Source organism: Eumetopias jubatus, unplaced genomic scaffold (genome assembly GCF_037043125.1).
Source record: "Eumetopias jubatus isolate StellerSeaLion01/CBP00866 unplaced genomic scaffold, mEumJub1_p1.0 scaffold_3, whole genome shotgun sequence".
NCBI lineage: Eukaryota > Metazoa > Chordata > Mammalia > Carnivora > Otariidae > Eumetopias > Eumetopias jubatus.
The window spans coordinates 123,729,070-123,746,735 of NW_028274809.1; the positions used below are offsets into that span (position 1 = coordinate 123,729,070).

Sequence of the window (17,666 nt, forward strand, 5' to 3'; positions counted from 1 at the left end):
ACCCTCGGCGGCGAGCAGGCGCGGCCGGCCCGGAGCGTGCCAAGTTCCAGCCCGACGCGAGCTCGGCCCGGAGCGTCCCGGGTCGTGCCCGAGGCCCGGGTGGGGCGGGCGGCCGCACCCAGGGCGGATAAAAGGGCTGCGCGGCGCGGCGCGGCGCGGGACCCGCTTTCTCCACGCCGGGCCTGCGGCGCGGCTCGCGGGCGGGCACCTGACGCCGGAGGCAGGCGCGCGAGGCCCTGGGCAACCGCGGGCAGGGGCATGGCAGAGGTGGCGCGCGCGCCGGCCGCCCGGCCGAGCCTGACCTCCATCTCGTCGGGGGAGCTGCGCAGCCTGTGGACGTGCGACTGCGAGCTGGCCCTGCTGCCGCTGGCCCAGCTGCTGCGCCTGCAGCCCGGCGCCTTCCAGCTGCGCGGCGACCAGCTCGTGGTGTCCGGCCCCGGGGGACCCGCGGCGGCGCGCGGCGGCTTCAACGTCTTCGGCGACGGCCGCGTGCGCCTCGACGGGCAGCTCTACCGCCTCAGCAGCTACATCAAGAGGTGGGTGGCCTCGCCGGATCCCCTCAGAGGCCTCCACCCCGCTGTCGTCCCCGGGACCCCCGGGTGGCCCAGGCTTCCCGCCACCCCCTCACCTCCTCCTCATCCCCTTCCCGCCGGGATCCCCCCCCCCTTTCATGACACTTGTAGGTTTGCCTCATTGCTAACGTCACCTGGAGGTGCACAGCTCCCCCAGCCCTGGCCTTTTCTACCCTTTGCGCTGACATCTTGCGGCTGCCGCTTGAAGCCGCCCAGGAGGGCATCAGGGCAGACGCGTGGCGTAGGGCTGGGTGGGGAGCTCGTAACTGGCGGGTGATTTTCCCTTTCTGGCTCCTTAACTGGGTCAGATGAGCTCAAATGGAGACACACCCTTCAGGGGGTGTTTGCAGAGGAGAGACTCACGCCCTGGCTTTGGATTTGTGGGGAGGGGAGAGGCTGCTTAATTCTGTATATTACTGGCTTGATCCAGTGACGAGACCCAGTGGAAAAGCGTGCAAAAGTTCAAAGTTTCCCGTCTTTGGCGTGCCTTCGTTTTCAAAAAGTAATGAAATAAACCATGTCTGAGAAAGGAACAAAGCCTGGTATGAAGTCCAATCCAGGGCCATGTGGGCTGTGATGTGGGCAGGCGAGTTCTGGGAAAATAGGTGCAATGAGGGTGGCTTCCAGGATCCTGGCGCAGAGCTGGGCCCAAACTTAATTTGATGGCAGGTGCCCAGGAGGCTTAGCTGTTGTGGCCAAAGTGTCAGAAGCATTTCTTAGCAAACTTGCAGTCAGCAGGCTGTAGTCCATCTGAAGCAGGCTCTGATCATCATGGGATAAAGGAAGAGGGAGCTTCATGCCTGATTCTACATGGCCCCATGCCTTGCAGAGGTCATCCTGTACTTGTGTGTGTGTGTGTGGGTGTGTGAGGGGGGTGTCTTATACTTGTGCTGTGGAACTAACTGAGCTTCAGGAAGCGGGCAGCGCAGTCTAGAGTTTGAATCTGAGCTGCGTAAGCTGGCCAGCTGTGAAGATAACAAAGCCTTCGCTACTGGGAACGACAGCAGTGCCGTGGTACCCTGTAGGTGGGATGGAACCAAAAAGGGCAAGCAAACAAAATGAGGTATTTAAAATGCCTTCTTCAAGGCTGCTGGGAAAAACATTGCTTTTCCACACAAAGATAGTGAGGGCTTTGAATGCCTGAAAAACCATTCTGCAGCAAGAATTTCTCTCCCCTTTCTTAGTCAAGAAAGTGCCCCCCCATAAGCAGGGGACGATGGGAGGAACTCAGTTAGAAATCATATTTGCAAAGATTAAAAAAAAGTTAACCATTGTATTTGAAAACAGAGTATGAAAAATTAAAATGTCCAAAATTAATTGAAGCCATAGGTTAGGCTTTTGACAGAGCCAGCTCCCTCAATCTTAGCAAGCAGTGCGGCAAAATTGAAAATGATGTCGAAGTCTGGTTATTAAATTCTCACTTTGAACACCTCCTACACAAAAGACTATTAAACAGCAATGGTCCCCTGGCAGTTTAGAGTCCAAATAAACAATGACCAGACCAGAATGCAGTGAGGATGCAACAATAAGCTTCTCATTGTCGAAGCAGTTGAGTGAGGGCCTTTGGACCTTGGGACATAGCAAGGAGCATCTGAGATTAATCTGGGTGATAGAAGGAATGATCTTTCTCTCAGGGGACAATGCTGCAGCAGGGGAGGTAGGCTTTATAGGTGGGTGTACAGTCCTGAAGGGTGAACCTGATCTGGATGGAGAGAGCCTTCTAGAAGGGAGGAAGGACTAGGTTGAGGACAGCAGTGAGAGGGATCTGATCCTTCATGGATCAGAAAGTGGGCGCACAGTCAGAATGCAGACATCGAAGTTGCCTCCTTAGATCTGCCAAATTTACCCAGTTGTCTTTGGCTTTGGGGATAGCATACAGCTTCCTCTCTCAGAACATTGCTCCAAAGCAGTGATTCATTCCCTCCCTCTCTTCCTTCCTTCCTTCCTTCCTTCCTTCCTTCCTTCCTTCCTTCCTTCCTTCCTTCTTTCCTTCCTTCTTTCCTTCTGTAAGCTTTGGCCAGTTTTACTAAAGAAAAACTGCATAGTTTTCTTTTTACTAGTCTGTTCTGGCACAGTTCTAAAGATGACAGAATCACCTGGATCAATGATAGCCTAGCGTGCATTATTTATTTTCAGCATGCTATGCCCCATTCAACATTATTACCACTGCCATGCTGGACAGCGGTTTTGGCCAACAGGGCACAGTCCTATCTTTCAGACTTCCTCGAGGTTGGGCCATTGTTGTTGAGGATGACCAGTTTCGCTTTGCCTTGTCAGTCATCATAGCCGGCTTGTACCCCAGCACGCACTTCCCACTTTTCATGTCCGGTTAGGACCTAGAGTTGATGGACTCCAGCAACTTTTTCATCTTTTCTGCGGCTACCTTAGGTGTGGGATGGCCTCCAACCAGGAACAGCTGCCAAGATAGCCAGGGAATGAGAAAGGCAAGCAATGATTCTTAATCATTTCAGACTAATAGAGCTTTTGAGAATTTCTGTAGACCATCTCCCCAGATATATATATATATATCCAGGTTAAGGATCCTTGCTCTATTCATTAATTTAGTTCTTTTTTTTTTTTTTTTTGGTTCAACAACCATTTTTGGTGTGGGTAAGTTTACAGTGTAGGCAGGATTTCCTTTTTGAGGCCTCAGAAATGTGCGCTGTGACTTTTGTGAGGCCCTTTCCTCAGGAAGAGGCTTTGGGCTACTGACCCTGACATTCATGTGATTCACTCATTCAGACAATAAGAGGATGACAACAAGAGGATGGCTCAACTTACTCAGCTGTGTCGTCTGATACTTGACCGTTTTCGAAATTCGTGGTAAACCTGAGGGAACCTGGGATGGGGAGGGGAGGTTTAGGGATGGCCACCACGGCTCTAGAGCTCCTGAGAGCCTTCTCAAAAAATCTGTTCTAAATTTGGGGGAGTGAATGGTAAGATCTTCCTTGTTATTTTTTTCTTTCAAGCTCAGAATTTCCATCCGTGTTACGAACAAAACCTGCTCGGGATACCGGGGGTAAATAACCATTAACGCACACACGTTTTTTCCCTGTGACATGATGCAGCCTCTTAGGGAGCTGTAGTGGCACGTGTTGGGCACATGGGAACGCCATGCTTCTTTTCAGAGGTCTCCGAGCATGAAGGAGGCTGTTCGGGTGATAAACAGAAGTGCGTCATAATCATGGCAGCTGCTTAAGTTCACTCAAGTGGCAGGAATGGCACAAAGTAGTTCACAACTCTTACCTCACAAAAGCTTACAAAGTTGGCACGATTGGTGTTTCCCTTCTTTTTCCAGGTGAGGAAATTAGGACTCAGATTAAACAAGCTACCTTAGCGAGGAGCTGGTGAGTCGTAGAACGGGCCAGGCCTTCCGTGTCACCTTGGCTTATGGTAAGCCTCTGCTCTCAGCCTCAGAGCTGCAAGGATCGTGACTTCCTGTAGACAGTAGCCGCTTTCTCACAAGTCTCCTAAGCCGACAAATGACTGGGATTACAGCAGACATTACGCATCTCATATAATCAGGCCCACAGAGCAAGGAAATCCGGTGTCCGTGAGGAAGCCACTAAAAGCAGAGATGCGAGCTGCTCCTGCCCATAGGCGACCAGCTGTTAGATGATGACGGGGACACCTGCCTGGAGGTCAGCCACCTGGGGCAGGGGCTGCAGGGGGCTGTGGGGGGGACACGGGGCCCAGCTGAGGCGGAGTCAGGGCTGCAACCTGGGGAGATCTCGCCCGCACCTGCCCCAGCGAGTGTTGGGCTGTGTCTGCGGGCCCAGGCTCCCCTCCCTGAGGCAACCCGACTGGAGGCGGGAGGTGGGTGACTGGTCCTCTGCCTTGATCCCAGTGTCTGAGTCTCGGATTTGGTGACCTGCCCAGGACAGCAGCCCCTCGCTAGGACGTGTGATGCTAGTGATGAAGTAACCATCCTTTATGCGTTGAGCTATGATCCGCATGGGATGCAGTCTAGAATCAGTGCGGACAAGCATGGGGGCCAGGACCAGACTGCCTTGGTTTGAATCCTGGCTCTGCAGCTTAGTAGCTGAAGGACTTGGAAGATGTCTTAATCTCTGTGACTCAGTCTCCTCTGTGTATAATGGAAATAATAGTACCAACAGCCTTATAGGGTTGTTGTTCAGAATTTAAATTTATAAGGTCCTTAAAGCAGTTACTGGTACATATTGATCGCTGGACAAATGTTAGCCTATAATATCATTAAGCAGCCCCATAAGCGAAGTGCCCCACACACATTATCCTGTCTGTTAGCCACCTGATGGAGTACCGTTTGTTAGCCAGATTTTACAGGGGAGGAAATTAATCTCAGCAAAGCTAAAAAAAAAACTTGCTGAAGTCGCAGAGACAGAAATTGAACCCAGATCTGATGATTCAAAAGCCACGTGCCATTACTGCTTTCTTTCCTCAGGAGCCTTGCCCTGGACCTCCAGCCACACTCTGGTCCCCTTCTTACTCTCAGCTCACCTGGTGCCTGTCAGATGCCCGCCTGCAGGCCCCAGTGCAGCCACCCCACACTCCCCGAGGCTCGGCTAACCCGTGACTCCTGCTGGGGACGTCTCCCTCCTGCATTGGCCCACCCAATGGTGGGACCTTTGGCTGGACAGAACAATCCCCCTTGTCTAGCTCAGCTCAGGAAATGGTTCTAACTCCAGACCCCTCCTGCTTTGCTCTTTCTTATTTAAATAACCAGAACATAACACCTGAATGCAGAGAGCTCTGCATTTCTCTGGCATTTGTATGTTTGATCATTAACTCCTTTGTAAGCCTCTTAATGGCAGGGACCATGTCTTCGATCAAACTTGAAATAAGCATGCAGTTCTCCCGGGGATCTTATTAAATCACAATTTTTGGGTTGAATGAGACCGGGGAGGAGCCCAGGACTCTGCAGTTTTACCAGCTCCTCGGTGATGCCAGTGCTGATGGTCGAGTGATCATGCTTTCAGCAACAAGGTTTTACCAGTCTATCATTTTATATTGAAATGGTACATTTTCTTATGTCTTTCTAATAGACTAGATGCTCCTCGAAAGCAAGACTATTTCCTTTTGCTTTTTGTGTCCTCAGTGCCCGGCACACATGCTTCGTGTTTATTGCATGAAAAAGTGGATGCATGAATGCACCATTTCTGCCCCATGATGGGGGCGGGGGGCGGGTGCGTGCGGGGCAGGGGCATGTGCTGAGCATCAATAACGAATGAATGAATGAGTAGATGAACATGTGTGTCCTTGATTCGAATCACCAGACTGTAAAGTGATAAATCAAAAAATTTTGCTTAACTTCCCTAGAGTTGGGGCAGAAGGAGGGGAGGAAGTGAGAGAAAAGGAGCTATCTGACAGCTCAGGCTGAGGCCCCACATAAAGCTGTCACCTTAACACTGGAAACACAGCAGGGCCCTCCTGCTTGCCCCCAAGGGCAGAGTGCTTTTGCTTAGTGTCACAGCAAAGGATTATGAAAGCCTAAGCCATTTCTGGGCCTTCTACACAAGGACTGTTCCATATGTGTTCCTCTTTTTCTGGGCTCCCCGCTCCATATTTTTTTAAATGAACACACACATGCGCACACACCCCCTCAGATGGAAGCCATAGGTTTGAATTCTTATTGGCCTCTGAGCATTAAAGCACCAGAGCCAAGGGAAATTTAGGGCAGCTTTGCAGATCGTGCCAGAAATGATGTGAAACCTGAAGGAACCTCCAGAGAAAGGTAGGCATCTCATAGGGGAATGATCTCTCAGCCACTCCAGATTTGCTAGAAGCAAAAATACAGTGTTTTTGTCTTGGTCTCATCTTCCAGGCATTGCCTTCACTAAGCTTTGCATTAGCCTTCCGAACTGAAAAGCGGAGGAAAGAAATTGGAGCAAGGAAGGAGAAACTCTTGCTCATGTATTTTTCAGATGCTCCTGTTGTCCTTTTTCCTGGTCACTCAGATGAACACAGCCCTGGTTGTGTGTCACGAGTCTGTAGAACTTCACCCTACGGCAAGTACCGTTGCCCAGGATTAAAGATACTAACCATGTTTGTTAAGCAGCCACTATGGGGCCCCAGTACATATGTGTCTATTACTTGGGCTGCCTTGAATCCTCGCACAGAAGGAGATCCTGTTATATCACTTCTACAGATGAGGGCGTGGGTTCAGACAGGTGAAGTAACTCACTCAAGGTCACAGTGAGTTGTGGCTCTGCAGCTGAGTTCACACAGCCAGTCAATTAGGGCATGAATTAGATCTTCTTATTTCGAATCACTAAGCATTGCATCACATTGGTCGGCCTTTCAAACTTTGGACTGAAGCCAGGCATAGAAAGTTTCAGCCTAGAAGCATTTTGGGGCCAAGGTAAAAGCAATGAAGACATGAGAATTTAAAGGAGCTATCTTAAACCCTTTGCTCTTTATCCTTAATAACTTCGGCAAATATAATAAACATCCAGCACAGAAGAAACAGTATTTGCATTAGTAATTCAGAAATACGCATGATTAGAGATGAAATAACTAGTCCCTAAAGTAGTCTGGTAAGGCTCCTCTTAAAACCAGTGATCGAATGTCAGATACTTAAATACCTGTGAGACTTCACAACCAGGTCCTCAGTCTTTTTGTATTTTAGTGACTTACATATCCAAATTTTGTAAGAGTGAATTCCAAAGAAATGCTTGCATTTATTAATTTCACTGGAATTTGAAGGTGTTTAACAATTGTTCCATCACTGGTAGGCTGGGAATAATGAATTAAGAAGGCATTTCTTATTTGTGACCTGGTTTAAACAGAGAGTTCATTAAGTAGGGATCTTGCTACAATCTCTTGTCTGTAAATTCTGTTACAGAGCTCTCATATAAATAGCAGCATTTTCACACATCTGTGGCATCGTGATAACTGACATGCTCTGTGGTGATGTAGACAGCCCCGTTAAGATCCTAAAAGTGCCTCTAAATCATCAAAGGAAGATTAAATTATGTTGAGCATAGTTTTATTATCCAGGGCATCTTATTAAATTCGGACTCCAGAAAGGGTGACTCATGTATAGGTTATGCATTAAACTCAGTGTGTGGCTATCCAGAAGGCCCCCCCCATCTCCCCTGGCCCGGCCCCCCTTCTCTGATCATGAGAAACAACAACTCTTGGAGCCCCAAAGCATTCCACAAAACCTTCCACAGTATTTTGGGGAAAACTGATTACTTTCCCAACCAGTGGTCATTTCTAAATTGAGATTTTCATCCTTTTCCTATAAGCTGTGGATTCATGAGAATAAAGTCGATGGTCACTCAGACTGGATGTTGACTGGTCTCAAAGGCAGAGGCAGGTACTGTGCTGTCATTTGCAACATCAGAATAGTAATCGGGATGGCAGATTTTCCAGACGCGCTGTACATCAGTGCCGTGCGCATGCCCATGTGAATGACGTTCAGACCGTGGATACTGAGAGCAGGGGAGTCACCCTGAGGAAAATATGAAATGTTTAAGTGACTATAAATTAACTCCATGGCAAACAAGGCAGGAGAATATGAAAATCTGCCTTGGATGGGTCACACGTGGCCCCTGACTCTGCCCCAGCATCTCGCATCTATCTTGTTGATGTTTACTCCAATCGGACTTGTCCTTTTCTTCTTCCGTGGCTGCAAGGGTTTGCTTCCATTTCCCGTCCTCGGCACCTCTCCACACACCCCCTGTAGCCACAGACCTCACTGGCTCTCCGAAGCCTCTGCCAGGCCACTCTTGTCTGCCCGTGCCAGGTCCTGGATGGCAGAGGGGCTGGGAGGACACAGGGAGCCCCTGTATTGCCCCCCGCTACCCCAGCCCCACCTCGCAGGCCCTGAGCCCCTCCGGTGCGATAAAACACGTGCGATGCCTATCCGGTGCCCAGCGCATAACCGGTGCCCGATTATGAGTGAACGAATGAATGGGAGCAAATGAACTCCGCAAATGGCAATTCCCTTTCTCCCTCCTTCTCTTTTGTTTCCTTTCTTTAGTGCCTTTTGGCTGTTGGCCAACTGAGACGAAAAGGAACGGGAACACTCTCTCCCTGCTGGTGTGGAACACGGGGGCCACTCGCCTCTGGGTGCCCCACCTCTCCCCCCTTCTCACTGGGCACTGTGCCGCTCAGGTGAGGATGAGGGCTGGACCGGGGCGATGGAGGAGCCGTATAAAACTTCCTGGTCTGCCTCATCTTCCTCAGTCCATTCCCTTGTTATTCCCGCTGGTGTCCCACCCCTTCTCCCCGACTCCTGCCCTCCTCACCCCGCTCCTGAGGGTCAGCACCTGTACCCCCTTCCCTCCCCTGGAACACACCCGCCCTGTATCCCCTTCCCCACCCCAGGACAAGCCCCCCGACCACCCCCAGTGCCCCTGGCATGGGAAGCCGAGACTACGTTAAAAGCCTGGTGAAATACAAGGCAGGAAGCCTTTTAGAGGCTCCATCAGGGGTCAGGTTTTAAAAGCTCTCAAAATCAGGTCTGACAATCACAGGAAAAAGATAATGATACAGATTTCTAAGAAACCAAGCTGGGAGACAGACAAGCCGAAGCTGTGTTTTTCTGCCTTGGGGGTAGATATTCTCCCACGTGCTCACAAACCGTGCCTCGGTCCCGGTCTTGTGTGCCGGCCCCTCTGAGCAGGTGGTGGGAAGTGGGATGGGGCGGGAGGCCGAGAGGACTGTGTGGTCGCAGCTCCCTGCCGCGGAGATCCCTCCAAGGCTGTGATTTTCATGTCAGGCACTGGACAGACAACAAGCCAGAGAGAAACACCCATGCTGTCTCTGCCCGTGACTAGATGTAAGAAGCAAACACACCTCAGCACAGCAAAAGTAGCCCGTGCTGTCAGCCAGGGCAGCCATTCACTCCATGCAGATGCGCACAGCGGCGCCTGCCAATGGGGACCCAGGTCTGTGTTGGCGAGGGATTGTGGCAGGTGCCTCCTCCAGCCTGCTGGACGCCATTCTGCCTGTCTGCGTCCACGTGGTCTCTGAGCTTGGGGGTGGATAGGAAATTAGCCATCTTCTTGAGGGAAGCCGATTTGCACTTCGATCTGTCTTTTTCTCACGAATGCAGGTAGAAAGACTACTTGGAAAATTCATAGACTAGGGGGAGAAAGCTGGCATGCTGGATGACAGAGTCAAAATGCAAAAAAGAACTCCCCAGGCTGGAATAATGCATGAAAACCAAGGAGGCTAAGTTGAATAGGGTCATGGGCAAAAGTCCAACATTAGTGTGGTCTTTTTTTTTTTTTTTTCATTGCACAAAGCTCAGGAGCAGGGAGATATGAATTAGTTCATATGACTATTGGTTGATTGTGTTATCTATGGAGGGGCTGGGATCTCATCTTGGGATTAGAGAAGGGAGGAGGGGAGGAGAAGAAAAGGAAAATTTCAGACCCGCCAGTTTGGCAGGATGACTGGAGAAGACCCAGCTTATATCCCACTCGTTGAGTGTTAATTCCTTCTCAATCTGGACAGACACAGAGCTCTTATTGCTCCAAATTAACTCTTACAGCCCAAAAGATAGATGGTACTGGCTATCATCCTCTGAGGGCTGCCCCTGAGAGCCAAGCATTGGTGCCAGGCCACCCCAAAGACCACAGCCACCTTAGGGTTGTGTCCCGATCTCTCATCTGACTAGGGAGGGGACTTATTTATATGTTATAAAATATGACTCCCTCCATAGGACACATTTTAGGGGACTTCCCTCACGAGATCTGTGGATGTGGCAGGCACCTATCCAGGACATCCTCCTCCTGACCTAGATAGGTGAGTATATTACATTTACAATTATCTCTGCTTTTTCCATAGATATGTGGAACTGACCAACTACTGCGATTATAAAGACTACAGGGAAACTATACTGAGCAAACCAATGCTGTTCTTTGTTAATGTACAGACCAAAAAAGACACCTCCAAAGGTAGGTATCTAAATATTTTTGGTTGGATCCTGCCTCCTGAGGCTGTGGGCTGTGGCACTCTAATGAGGTAGAAATTGTGCATGGGGTAAGCAGGGTGGGTGTCAGCTGTGACGAGGCCAGGAGCAAGGAGGAGCCTGGAGTGTTAGACCACCTGAAGCACAGCACAAGCCTGCAGAACCTCTCAGTGATCTGAGGGCAGAAGCCCTCTGTTTCAGGGTTTTGTCTTAACTTCCTGTCTAGGCAGGAAGTGCTATTGTGTTCCGGGTTGGCGGGGCTTGAAAAAATGGCTGGAATGATGGTGATGATCTGTAATACTGTCTACCACATACCAATTGCTTACATATGTGAGGCATACTCCTGTGTCATTAATTGACACAGCAGCCCTGTAGGGCTTTCATCCGAATGGGAAGATTTTTGAGTATGAAAGTAGGGACTATTAATAATTATGCTGGGACTGAGGTATAAATGGGCACTGACCCAGGGGAAATAGGATACAGAGTCATGCTACCTATGAGGTGCTTATACCCATTTTATAGATAAGGAAACTAAGGTAAAGAAATACTAACAGTGGTAGATGCTTTTATGTTTCATGCTATGGCCTTCAAATCTCAATTTTAGGGGTATCTCTTTATTGCTTCTTCCAAGAAATCAGATTAACTGCTAACAACTCTATTAACTCCAGTTCTGATATGAAAATATCTCCATTTTCCCTTCTTCCTGCTCCATGTTATGTGGGGAAAGTCACGGGCATCATGCTCTGTGATAGAGGCAGAATTTCTTAATTCTCCTTCTAAATAGCATTCTTAAAATGAGTCCAAGGTAATAAGAAACGACCTACAAATTCCAAATAGACTTTCTCAAACATTCATTCTCATTCAGATTCGTGGAGCTGATTCTCTGTTCATTTCATTCAGAATCATTCAGATTCTCTGCTCACTTGATAATTCAGTCAACAGTGCTCTCTCGGCAGGAAGGGCTGGGAACAGAATACAAGGCAACAAGCCGTGCTTGTTAGAGCATCTGAGCCCCTGATGTTATTTGGCTTGATGATGACCGGAAAGCCGGAGAGTTCTCCAGCAATGTAATTCACAGACATATCAAGTACACCTCCTGCGTCGATCCCTCAGGAGGAAATCTTAACAAAGAATAAGAGACCTCTCCATTTTAGCATTTTAATGAAGGTGCAGGGAATGGTACAGGAGGTATTTGTGGATTTGCAGGTGGCCTACAGAAGGTACACAGTTGTATGACAGCTATCATGGAAGGAGGTACAGAAACCCAGTGCTGTGTAATTGTGAGGAAAACCAGGAACTAAAGAGCTTCTATGATACAGAAGCTTAAGATGGTCAAGTTTAAATTATGAAAATTATAAGTAAGGTAACACCTTACTTATAAGTAAGGTCCAACCTTGCTGCCAAACGGCACTTTTGTGCAAATTAGAAAATAGCCACCAGTGACTCAACACAATTTACTAATCCTTTGCTGAAGTTTGTTGTAACAACTGTACAAATAGACGATGTCTATGAATGTCAATGGCATCCTCTAGAGTTGTGCAGTGCATAACCCGCCCAACCAGCACAACTGTAGAGTGTGGTAGCCCTTAGTATCTAATGAACCTAAAGATCTTAGTTTTGTTTGTGTGAAAGTTAATTCAAGGTATCAAATAGCTTGCTTGCTTTACCTCTTACCTCAAAGAGCATATAAGGTAATTTATATTTAAAGTGCCCCCCAAAAATGGTAATTTGGGAGAAAGGAAACAGGGGTAGAAAAAATAAGATGAATAAGGTTAGTGCAAAAGTTAGCTCAATATTTATTCCTCAGGGATGTAAGACTCATTACTGGTAGACCACAGGTTTGTCTCTCAAAGCCAATGCAAAATGCTCAGTTCTCAAAATCACATAATGGCTGGTCCATGGCCTTTAAACAGAGAGTGACCATCTATGTTACGTGTCTGTCTAGAAAAAAATGCTTGACTAATTAAGGCTATGGAGCTTGATTCTGGGGCCTGGAAAAGTTAAGAAACTCTTGGTTTATAATATTTCAAATTTCCTAATGAACAAACAACCTTCTCTTTGCTTAGATTGTATAGAATCAGACAGAATTGGACATAAGGAATTAAAAGAAACAAAGAAAGAAAAAAAAAAAACCAAATCAAACCACCACCACCGTCAACAGAACAACTCTCTGCCAGGGCAGAGACGTGGTATTATTTAAACAATGGGAAGGACTTCTCCTGCTGGGGACAGTGATGGGGTGCGGTGTGGAGGAGACTCAGTCTCAAATTGTCTTGATCCTTAGAATCCTGGACTAGCCCTTTGGTAGAATGCATGCCAGGTCTTTGGGGAAGGATGAGAAGATATGGGTGATGGGGGGAGAGGGATGGGGCAGGCTCCCTCCCTGGACTTGGCTGATGTCCTGCTTTGCAAATGAGGAAATGTTGGTGAGAGCCAAGTCGCTGTTTAACTATCCAGCAAGGTTGTTTCGACTTTAGCTCCCCCATGCTGGATGCATGCCCTGGGACTCAGTTCTCATCTGTGATGATTAGGGTGACAGAGTGCACTTAGGGGAGCTGATTTTCTAACCGGCTGTTACAGTATCCCAGAGCTTCCTTCATGTCTACAAAATTCTCAGGAACATTTCTAGAAATCTGGTTAGGCTTTGCAGTGAGGGTCTGAGGGAGCCTTGAGGGACATTACAAATGAATAAAATCTCCCAGTACGGTGGGAATCACTGCTTTGTCAAATGCTAAGACGTATGTTTATGTCACACATGCACACTTCTATTTGAATTCTGCTTCCTAATTTCTAGAAAGAACATACGCATTTCTTGTGAACACAAGGCACCCCAAAATAAGAAGACAGATAGAGCAAGGGATGGACATGGTCATCTCCTCGGTGATTGGAGAAAGCTACCAGCTTCAGGTAAGCTTTGGTCAATATGAATCCAGGGCTGCCAACCACATAGAAAGGGGTCTGTGCATTTCATGCAAAGCCGAGTCCCTAGAGCTTAATTATAACCAGACACATAGATTTTCTATTGTTTCATTATTACTACCAATAAAATGAACTTGGTTCCTAGCAACTGATCTAGAAACAATAGATGTCAATTTGACCACGCAGTTCAAAGGCTTTGGATGGCTAGGAGGCAAATGCAAAGGTCTGTTTTAAAAAACGAAAGCCAAGTGTTTAAAAATATCTGTCAGAGGGAAAAAGAAATAAGGGGTGTGGCATCTTGGATATTCGGGCTGTTGTTAATTCAGTGGTATAATTCTATAGGAATATATAATTCTGTAATATAACGTTATAGTTATATCCATGACATTAATAAAATACTTCTCTCTCTTTCAGTTTGACTTTCAAGAAGCAGTAAAAAATTTTTTCCCTCCAGGAAATGAGGTGGTTAACAGAGAAAATTTGAGCTTTGTGTATGAATTCAAAGCTGATGCATTATTTGATTTCTTCTATTGGTTTGGGCTCAGCAATTCCACTGTAAAGGTGAAAGGAAAAGTTCTGAATTTGTCAAGTACAAGTCCAGAAAAGAAGGAGACAATTAAATTATTTCTGGAAAAAATGAGTGAACCTTTAATCCGAAGGAGCAGTTTCTCTGACCGAAAATTCAGTGTAACTTCCAGAGGTATGTTAAAAATTCCCAAGTACCTGAGGAAGGTAGTTAAATAAAAGGGTAGAATAATATCACGGGAATGGAGAGTCAGTAAACTGAAAAAGAAAGGCCTCTTGATAAAGGGGAAATATAATGTCACATAATTCAGAAAGTAAGAAGCAAGAAATGTTTACTACTAAGAAGAAATACGGTGACTTTTGTTTTTAGGTTCCTTAAAGTTTTCTGACACCGCGGTTATAGTGTGCAGCAAACCCAGAATATAATTTTAAAATATATTATTCATTTAAATACATATTACTACTCATTTAAATATTAACAATAATTTATATATTAGGAAAGAATGATGCTTTCCTGATGGGCACATTCAAGGCAACAGAACGTTAACAGTTGTCAGCTGGGGGACGACTGTACATGGTCAAGATATCTATCTTTAAAAATATGTGGAAGGGTTCTGCAGAGTTCATAAGACCACAAAAGAACAAATCTGGAGAACGCTTTACCTAACAGATTTTAATCTAGATTTGAATATCCAGTGCCTCCTCCCCAGGAGCTGGGGAGACTTTTCAGTCGGCTTGTGGCTAAGGCAGATGACATCCATCAGGTCTTGTCTGGATTTGCCTTCTGCTGAGCCATTCTCCTGTCCCATGCTAGTCTGGGCTGGAAAGAAACTTCCCTGAACCAGGACTCTTGCTGCCAATTGCAAGAAGAAAAGACACAAACAAAGACAAACAGAATCACACCAGTCTCTATGAACCTGCAGTTTAAAAAAATGTTCCGATGTAAAAAACAGAGTCTTCATTAATTCTATTTAATGAAAGTTGCTTTCTTCCAATGTTTAGAGCAAAAGTGCTTATTCCCAAGGATTTCTTATCCTGGAAGGAGCCCCTGCGCATGCGCATGCGCATGCTCTCCCTCACCCTCCTTCCGCCCACCCCTCGGTCTTTCCCTCCCTTGCTCCTCTGCCAGCCACCCTTTCTGTCTTTCCCTCTCTGTCTCCTCCTTTCCAACTCCCTCCCTCCCCCTCTCCCTCCCTATCTCTTTAGCTTTCTCTGACTGGGTGTTCCTTACAAAGATGCTTTGTGCTTTGCCCCATTGCAGGCACGTGGGCCGTTGCTGCAGTCCCGGGAGCCTGGTCCCTCCTGTGACTCCCCTCCAGCCCCACCCACTGGCCTTGGCAGCCTGTAGGGGGTGGGGGTTTCTGTTGCACATCCGTCCCCCTTTCCCTCTGTGTGTGGCTCCCCGGGATGTCCACTGCCATCCCGGGGGACACCGAGGGGCGTGGGAAGTTGGGCAGCGCTTCCTTGCAAGTTTGCTGGGAGCCAGGCCTGGGGCCGCTTGCCCTCCGGAGCAGCGGGGAGGGGGGGAGGGATTCTTCGAGACCTCCTGAGCCTTCATTATGCACCACAGGTAGCACAGCCAGGATGCATCCTCTGCCCTGGCCTCCACTGGCTCTGCCCTGGTGAATCGGCCCGGCTCTGTCCACTTCGCCGAACCGGCTTCTGGCCTAGGCCCCTGGGCGCCAGCCGTGGGCCTTTTGTCACAAGTGGGAAAACTCTGCACATCTACTGCGGCCCGTGGAAAAGCACATGGTCCCTGTCCTGCTGGTAGACAAACAGCCAGAAGAAACTCTTCAGCTTTCTGAGTTTTTTTCTGAGCAAGTCAGGAGTCTCCACTAATTATCGAAATGGTTACGTTGTATGTTGTAGGAGTTTTAAGCCACTGTTGTTTGTTTTGTTCTTGTTTTTCCAGTGATGATAATAATGTGCCTTTGTTACTTTCCTCAGGTTCGTTAGATGAAGTTTTCAACTGCAATCGGTCACCCAGATCGTCTCTGACTGAGGTTCTTTTGGCAGAATTGCCGTTTCCAAGCGTTCTGGAATCCGAAGAGACACCCGACCAATTTATCTGATTGGATTGAACATGTTATGGTCACTGCTATCTGCCAGGCGGGCCTGTTGGAGGACAGAAGGCTGAGGGGAGGCGAGAGGCTGTGGGAGGCAGGCACTTCCACCTGCTTGTCAACCCCTCTGCTCCCACAGAGGGCTCCTGTCTTCCATTTCCTGGGCCACGCCCTGGCAGGCCCGATGCAGCTGACCAGACAGGGAGGGCTTTGGCCCGATGGCCTCTCCTTGTAACACTTCTCCAGAGAGGCCGAGGGAGCAGCAGAGTCCTGCCAGGCTGAACGCTTTGCTTAGTATCCTGGGGTCCTGGGAGCTCACCTGGCAGCCTTTGAGCGTTCACGGTCCATACTGCATAAGTCAGCGGCCCTCTGCTTGGGACCTCCTTGTCTGAACCCAAATCCAGCAAGCAGGTGGTTAGCAGTGCTGTTTTCTTGCAAACGTGGCTTACGAAAAGCCTAGGACATTTTTCACTGCAAGACAGGTAGGTTTCTCATCCTTAGGAGGAACATTCTTGTAAGGGGTGCCAGAGGATTGGCCAGGTTGAGAGGCCAGTGACCTTGCCACCCACTGCCTGAAATTTGAGCTGCCTTGCTGATCTCTCTCATCAAAGTGGCCTGCGTGGGAAGTGGCCAGGTGATGTGGTACCAAACAGTGACAGGGGAAGGATAATGTACAGGGCAGGATCCTCTATTTGGAAACACATTAAGTCAGTTGGGTACTTTAAATAAGCTTTAAGCCATCCTAACACTAAAAGCAAAATAGAAGAAAGCTATAACATCACCATAATACACTGTTACATCAATACATTTTTCATCTCATAGCTACAATGGAATTCTTCAAAAAGAAAAAAATTCTATTTATATATAAAAACCTGCATGAACGAGTCACTACATATGCTTATAATGAGGAAGATTTATGGGTCCTGAGTATAATTTTTCTATCCTTTTTAAACAATTTCCTGTATTATACATTTTGAGAGCACTACTGATTGTCCCTTCATTTATATTGATATGTTGGGTACTCTACTTGCGCAATTAAAACTTCTTAACATTCAACATGGAATCAATTAAATTTGTGACCAAGCATGTATGTGTGATCTTTCCACTGTGCTTTGCAGGTGGTATATTTGCCTTGTAACTTACTAAATGACAGTTAGAATTCTGGTTTTCTCAGCTACTTTCTCAAGAAGAGCTTTTTGAAGAACGGGTCTCCAAAGCATTTGGAGAACAGAAAAAGAATTTGATACTGATCTTTCACAAAAGGAAAAGAAGTTCCTTAATAACAGAAGAGGCTACACATTTGTTATTCAACTCAGTGCAAAGTGAAGAGTGTTCGCAATAAAATAAGTTTTATACCAGTGCAAACAAACCTTAGGTGGATATCAAATATTACATTCTTCCCAAAAGAAATAGGGACTCCGTTCACGAAAGTTGACAAAGAAGAATTTTTTAAAAGTAGCTGAACTGAGAAAAACCATCAGTAATCACTCCAAGAGTGGACTAAAGATCTGGAAGTTTTCTTTTATAATTAAAACCTTTTTTTTTCGTTGAACTAAAAGCAATTTTCATTGAGTACATTCACTCAGTATTCACTCAGCAAAGTTTTATGAACTGCTTCTAAGGGAATATACACTGTGCTAATATATTTATTAACATGTGTCACAAAGGAGTGCTATTGGGTGA

At 47.3% G+C, this 17,666-nt stretch overlaps 1 protein-coding gene across 1 annotated transcript; it reads left to right on the forward strand.

Annotated features, from left to right (window-relative positions):
- The first annotated feature begins 258 nt into the window (after positions 1-258).
- Positions 259-15,992, forward strand: MEDAG (mesenteric estrogen dependent adipogenesis). Its single transcript, XM_028103386.2, has 5 exons — positions 259-536; positions 10,353-10,462; positions 13,271-13,383; positions 13,810-14,095; positions 15,868-15,992. The coding sequence occupies exons 1-5, from the start codon at positions 259-261 to the stop codon at positions 15,990-15,992; spliced, it is 912 nt and encodes a 303-aa protein (XP_027959187.1).
- The last annotated feature ends 1,674 nt before the right edge of the window (positions 15,993-17,666 follow it).

What these genes read in the sequence shown, in the direction of transcription:
- MEDAG (XM_028103386.2), top strand. Translation starts at nt 259, where the DNA reads ATGGCAGAGGTGGCGCGCGCGCCGGCCGCCCGGCCGAGCCTGACCTCC. An exon ending in CTCAGCAGCTACATCAAGAG is followed by an intron (nt 537 to 10,352) that starts GTGGGTGGCCTC and finishes CTTTTTCCATAG; the next exon opens with ATATGTGGAACTGACCAACT. An exon ending in CAAAAAAGACACCTCCAAAG is followed by an intron (nt 10,463 to 13,270) that starts GTAGGTATCTAA and finishes CCTAATTTCTAG; the next exon opens with AAAGAACATACGCATTTCTT.